At 43.2% G+C, this 7,104-nt stretch overlaps 1 protein-coding gene across 10 annotated transcripts in view; it reads right to left on the bottom strand.

Moving 5' to 3' along the window:
* SLC15A2 (solute carrier family 15 member 2) overlaps positions 1–7,104 on the bottom strand; it is a 79,449-nt gene that overhangs the window by 22,711 nt on the left and 49,634 nt on the right. For 9 of the 10 annotated variants that reach the window (XM_026852823.1, XM_026852822.1, XM_026852821.1 and 6 more), the window contains 4 exons: positions 5,445–5,541; positions 2,876–3,022; positions 1,737–1,841; positions 700–883 (listed from right to left, as the gene is read on the bottom strand). In XM_026852823.1, coding sequence (XP_026708624.1) covers positions 707–883; positions 1,737–1,841; positions 2,876–3,022; positions 5,445–5,541 — 526 coding nt within the window. In that variant the 3' untranslated portion in view covers positions 700–706. The remainder of the gene's footprint in view (positions 1–699; positions 884–1,736; positions 1,842–2,875; positions 3,023–5,444; positions 5,542–7,104) is intronic. The other variant, XM_026852828.1, reaches the window with a different exon arrangement.

The raw sequence follows: 7,104 nt of genomic DNA, 5'->3' as shown, positions 1-7,104 counted from the left end.
ACGTCTAATCAAAGAACACCATCAGTTGCTAAAATCTTCTAGGAAAAAATGGGTATCAGAGAGATGGTAGCATACATATCTTCTTCAGTAGTGTTTTGGGAATATTTTAGCCTGCAGAATTTAATTCCCTGTTATTACTTCTGAGTCTGGAGGTGAAAGTCATAAATCAGGACCATTCATAACATGCAATAATGGGGTGAAATACTCATAAGGAGAATTACATTACTAAATCCTTTGGGATTGTGTGTAACACTTCCAGTCCTTGATGATAGCATTAAAAATTCTTCTGTCAGTAACATCTATGCTTTCCTAATTCTTACATGGTTTCTCATTATTTTCTCCAAACATCTCCAAATTTTAGTCCTATGGCACTCCTTCCACCCTTCCTCCCTGCTCCCTTAAATATATGGTTAAAACAAAATCATAGGAAAGCATTACATGCTTTAAAAAGATGGGCAGGTTTTAAATTACACCATATTTACTTATAAGGGCTATTAATACCAGAGGAGCTTTCCCAGGGAGTTTTGCTCTCATTTCAGGACCCCTATTGTTTTTATAGAGGGCTATTTGGCCCCATTTAGAAGGTGGCTGCATTTGGAGTAATAAAGACTGCAATGCTAAAACATAAAGTAATATTGTCCCCACCCTTCTTTTACCCTCCCATCTACTGAGTTAAAAAAAAAAAAAAAAAGTCCCAACCCATGTGTTAGAGCTTTGTTTTCTTAGTAACAAGACTAATCATGTTTCCTCTGCTTGAGGTCTCTCTCTTCTCTTCCTTTTCTTCTAGGTCCTCTGGATCCACACTGACATAGAAATATCCCATGATGGAGAAAATAATGCACACAGCAAAGAGCAGAACAGTGAACAAGACAAATTCAGCCCACTAGGAAAGAAAAAAGAACAGCAGGTCAGGGGACCCCAGACTCTCAGTCCAGAGGATTTCTCTGCACTTACAAGTGTTTAAAGAGCTGGGTGAAAATTACTTTTCAGCTTCTGAAATTGCTCACAAGACAGAAACTTTCTCATCCTGTTTTCTGATAAACCCATGTACACACAATGTAATTATGAATATGTGATATGCCTTGAAATAAACCAGTTAGATGGGGCTAGTTTCATTAAATCTTTTTCTACAAATCTGTCCTGACTGGAACATAATGTGCCTGGGCTTTTAGCACACAAGATGCCTTTGAGAGAGGCAGTTTCATGTTAGCCAGAAATGAGCCCCATTTTACACCTTCATGCCATCATCCCAGCAGTCTGATAGCCTGAATTAAACAAGCTCTGCACCACAACCTCCCCATGCAAGCCCGATATCTCAGGGGTGCCACAGGCAGCTGGCCCTGAAGGAGTCCAAAACTACATGCTTGTTGAGGCTGCTGGCCCACTGGGCTAGCTGTGAAGGCAAGCTGCTCTCAGTAAGCAACTGCAATGCATGGCTGGTGTCGTATCCAGGCTCCAGGCCCAGACACAGCCTGCTTGCCGAGAGCTGAGCTCCAGCAGGTCACTTATTTACTGCCACTGGGAGGCTTAGGGAGAGCCATTGATCCAGAGAGAAACGCTGATGAGGGCAACACAGAGGCCTGGCCGGGGGGCAGCTCCGTGCAGGCTGCATCACTCCATGGCAGGAGCCTGGGGCTGTGCAGAGAAGCTGTACCTCCAGGACAGAGACATCCAGAAGCAACATCCAGGACCAGGCCCGTTTTAAAGCATTACCTGTTTTAAGAGCCGAACCATACCTGTGCCATTGGTGCAGCCTGTGCAACAACGAGCACAAGGGTATTCCCAACAGCCACTGTGAGTAGCCAGCCTGCCTGCAGCACCGATTTCATGCTGGCCGGAGACTGAAAAGAGAAGGGCCTGGTCAGTGGGTATCACGCTGTGCCCTTCTGCCCTGGGTCACCCTGTGATGTCCTGCCTGACGTAAGTGTCTCTGGGCTCAGCCTAGGAGGAGATAGTGCAATTTCCTGTGTGCAGAGTCTCCTCTGTGGTTAATTTCAGCAGCTGCATATAAGGAGCTTTCAAAATATGTCCTCCAGGAGGACACACGAAGAAAGAGGAGATGGTGTTGTTGCAGAGCTGCATCCTGATCACACCCAACCTGCATCATCTGGAATTGTATGACCAGGAAGTTCAGGGAGCTGCATGATGAGCCCTGCAGCTTGGAGTCTGGTGCCATGTGGCTGTACACCTTTGGAAAAGAGACTGGGTCTTGACATTAAACTTCCTGTTGATGACACATTCCATGACAGATTGTCCCACTGTATTAATCACTAATAAACATCTTCACTTTATTGCCAGGATAAATTTGAGTAGCTTCAGCTTTTTGATATTTTAACATATCAACCCTCTCTTCTCATAAACCTTCTCCTGAGACAACAATCAAATAATCCCTTGCATGCTCATTACCCCTTGCTGACTTTTTATAGACTTGTGTAGGCTTAGGCCCATTCAGTCTCTCAGCTTGAAGCACGTTCCAAGCCCCCATGCCACCCTGTAGTCCTTCAGGTACCTTTGCCTTTTTATCACTGGAAAATACATACCACAAGATATTTCACTGGGAGAAAAACCTGATATTACAGTATTCAGAGCTTTCAAATTAAAGTAAACCTCTATTCAGTTCCATTCTATGTTCTCAGCTTTACCAGAAAGGAACTTCCTGAGTATAATTGAGAATTTGTATCTTTAGAGCATGAAATAATTTAACTTGAGGGCACACAGCAAACTGTGCTATAATCCCACTTTTAGCTGAATCACAGATAACATTGTCAGTAAGTGTCATTCCAAAGGACGTATTACATGTCAATGGCAGATGCAGGAATAAATCCTGAAGTCTAATTGTAAACTTAATCCAAAATCTAATCTTTAAGTGGAGTACCTGAGAATAGGAGAAGGCCAGACCTGTAATGGAGAACATCACCTCCCCAGCAGATATTAGTAAGTACTGTGGTAACTGCCAAGCCATATGGACGTTGTTGGATTTGATGTCTTCTGACTTCCATGTCTTAACAGCACCTCCAGAAACCTGGAGGGAAAATAAAGGCACATGGATTAGCTCCTCAAAGATCAGATCCTTCTTAGCCTGGACTCCAACAACAACTTTACCAAAATGAAGTTTTAAGTAAAGGTGGAAGTAAAGCTCCACCCTGGAAGCAAAACTCTGGGTCTGACCCCTGCTATTTCCAAGCCTGTTGGGAATGGGCTGACTCCTACCACCCAGGGCTGAGGTGGCAGGATGGAAGCATCCCAGCGGGTTCATATGCTGCAAGAGTTGCATGAGTTATTACAAACCAGCAAGTTGCCTTCTGCAGTGGGGCCGGGAAAAACCTGTGTGGTACTTGTGCAGAGCCTGTGACATGCTGCTGTCCCCAGGGCCAGAAGAGGACGAGAGGATAAATGTTCATTGCAGCCATGTGGCCACCACTCCCGTTTCATCAGCACTGTACAACTCCCCTACTATAACGGCAACACCCAAACAAATCCAGTTCAGGAACACCAAGAGTAGAAGAGACTGCCCATATCAGATATATTCAGATAGTTATGGCAGCAGTATTCCTCATTCTTTTTGTTGCCTTCCCAGATGTAATTAATACTGCCTCCGATAGACAGAGGCAGATAGAGATTTGACTAGTAGCCAGGAAAACACTAGACTGAAATGACTTCAGGCTGAAACCCCCATGTTTACGGAGAGTATTTAGGGAAATACAAGGGATGTTTACGAGATGTACTTAATTACCATGCAGGGAGGCAAATCAAGAGACTGTATTTTAGCAGACTAAAAGGGGTGAGAGGAGAGCTGTGCATTGCTCTTTAGCCCATAAAGAATCATCACAAGCACCATACTATAACTGCACACTGAGGAAGGCTGGGTAGAAGGCAGAATCCCCATGATTTAAGTATCACAGTTCAGCCACATTAGCAGACTAATATATTGTGTTCTTGGTTCTTCTATATAGCACTCCTGGCAGAGGAGCAGGGCCCAGTACAAATCACTGGAATAATTAAAAATTATCTTGGCCTGGAGGAAACTAACTCTACAGAAGTTGGAAACCACAGGGAGAGAGACAGAAAAACAGAGGGTCAAAAAGATTAAAGGACTAGCACAGGGTCCAGAAGGGCTGAGGCACAGAGCCACCCCTGAGCATCGATGGCTACAGCAGGGCCTTTTGTAGATGGGACCACAAACTATAATCTTTGCCCATAGTGACATGAGACACATTTACCTCAGCTGGCTCTGACTCAGTTGTGTTACCAGAGGCTCTGGGGCAATATTCTTAGTGTAATATTCTTCATGCAACTTCTCTACTTGTTTTCTTGCCTGGTGAGAGACTTGCAGCCATGGAGGAATGGTCTGGCCAACATCACTTCAAGTGTATATATGTTTTATGTATATAATTCTCCGCACTCACAGATGGCAGCATCTGCCTGTTCCCTCCAGGACTGTGCATCCCACTCTAGCTACTGGAGTTTAAAAAAAATGCCAGGTGCTTTGCAGCTGTATTTTTCCCCCTATGTATTGGACTCTGCAGACATGAACAGCTCCCATTAATTGCTCAACAGGGAGATGTTACTGCCAGTGAGTAGCTGACAGCACTTTGCTCTGCTCATCACAACAGAGTAGTCAAAGTCTCAGAGGGTGGCTTACCAGCGTGTCCTGTCAGTCCTGGTTTGTCTGTGTGCCTGTGCAGTGGAAAGGTTAAAATGGGAGCTAAGCTGATCACGTTCATCTCTTGCCAGCTGGACAAGGGTTGGAGCAGTGTGCCTAAGAGGCTGGCAGGCAGGGAGAGGAATCCACCCTCTCAGCAGTGCTTATGCCCCATCAGGGCTAGGTTGTTCAGAAAACCATGCCTTGACTTTACACTAGACTCCACATGAGCTGTACAGACAGCAAGAGGAGGAAAAACAGATGCACAATCTCACCAACCTCCACCCTCAACACTTTGTCCCTCTTCCCCCCACGCACAATCCACCAGTCTTGGAAGATCAGCAAGTTAAATATGAGGATATAGTAGACTGTTTCTGCAGAGTTTTTCAGGTATGAGGTACCATAAGGTACAGTATTTCAAAGACCACAAGCAGAGTCAGCTCTTGGCAGACTGTAATAGCTCTTTGCAGCGCACCAGGTTAATGTTAACTGAACAAGGATGGCATGAGACCAGCACAAACCATGGATCACACGATTCTCCATGGAAGATATTCAAGGAAAGATCTTGTTTAATCCATGAGATCTGACAAGATCACAGCTTAAGATGGAATCAGTACTCACCCACCTTACTTATGTAGGTGTCAAAACCTTTTCCTAGCCCTTATATAACAGACTGCCTTCAGATGGCTACTGCCCAGGTCTCATAGGGTGGAGAAAGCAAGTGAGAGTCACAGACATAAGAACAAAAGCACTGCCAGAGTCTAGAACAGAATGAGCTCGTTACCATTACAGGAACACTTACGTTAGTTATCACAATGGTGTATGATGCACCGAAGTCGAGCAGCCCTAGCTCCAGGGTGAATTCTCCCATTTCAGTTATGCATTTTCCATTATTATATCTAGATACAATGATGAAGTACAGTATTTCTGAGTTAGTCCCACAGACAAAGAATGCAGAGCAGAGCTATCAAACATGCTTCTACAATGGAGTAGGGAGGACGTATGATGTAAAGCTGCAGTAATGTTTGTGTCAGACAATCACTATAGTTCTTGCCATCTTTTCCTTCCAGAAACACTTGGGCACTGACTAGAGTGCACCTAATGACCTGGGCTATTGATAACATTTTCAAACAGTTTTTGCCTCTTCCTAGCACTGATCCTGAACAGGGATGAAATTAAACATGCATTTCATGATCTTCTGAATCAAAGCATCAGCGACCACCTATGGTCAATGCCAAGATGGAAGAGGAAAGTATCATGTAAATCTGTTCTCTGTGACCTGAAGATCCTATTGACAACCTTGTAAATTAGGCTGTACCTGTTACAGCTGCAGCCTTGGAGCAACAGAGGAAGGTAGGGACTCAGGAGTTTTACTAGATCAGCAATGGTTGAATTACTTCCATGCAGAACATGAAATCACAGCTTCACACAAGTGAGGAAAATCAGACAATTGCATCTCAATTCTGATAAAATACCTATATCCAAAGTTTGGTAGAGAGACAGAAAAACAGGGAGGACAAAGAAAAATGTCCTATACCATGGTCTTTTCTTGTAGACTGAAAAAAAATGATAAAGTGCATCCTTGTTTAACATACTGCAGGATGCCTGGAATTTTATAGAAACTGCTGCAACATGTCTCCCAGTGGGGAATAACTGAAGCATGAGATAAGAAATCAGCCATATTCTAACTTGCAGTGGCAGGTGCTATAAAAGGAAATGCCCAATGAAGTCTTAATATATAGGAAGATGGCAAATAACTGCCTGGATTTCTGAAATAAGAAAGCATAAACCAATACTCTAATCACGTCTAATCAAAGAACACCATCAGTTGCTAAAATCTTCTAGGAAAAAATGGGTATCAGAGAGATGGTAGCATACATATCTTCTTCAGTAGTGTTTTGGGAATATTTTAGCCTGCAGAATTTAATTCCCTGTTATTACTTCTGAGTCTGGAGGTGAAAGTCATAAATCAGGACCATTCATAACATGCAATAATGGGGTGAAATACTCATAAGGAGAATTACATTACTAAATCCTTTGGGATTGTGTGTAACACTTCCAGTCCTTGATGATAGCATTAAAAATTCTTCTGTCAGTAACATCTATGCTTTCCTAATTCTTACATGGTTTCTCATTATTTTCTCCAAACATCTCCAAATTTTAGTCCTATGGCACTCCTTCCACCCTTCCTCCCTGCTCCCTTAAATATATGGTTAAAACAAAATCATAGGAAAGCATTACATGCTTTAAAAAGATGGGCAGGTTTTAAATTACACCATATTTACTTATAAGGGCTATTAATACCAGAGGAGCTTTCCCAGGGAGTTTTGCTCTCATTTCAGGACCCCTATTGTTTTTATAGAGGGCTATTTGGCCCCATTTAGAAGGTGGCTGCATTTGGAGTAATAAAGACTGCAATGCTAAAACATAAAGTAATATTGTCCCCACCCTTCTTTTACCCT

The sequence above is a fragment of the Athene cunicularia genome (assembly GCF_003259725.1).
Source record: "Athene cunicularia isolate RWA chromosome 7 unlocalized genomic scaffold, athCun1 chr7_part1, whole genome shotgun sequence".
NCBI lineage: Eukaryota > Metazoa > Chordata > Aves > Strigiformes > Strigidae > Athene > Athene cunicularia.
The sequence above is the reverse complement of the archived record's forward strand: the minus strand, read 5'-3'. Positions and strand labels throughout refer to the sequence as shown.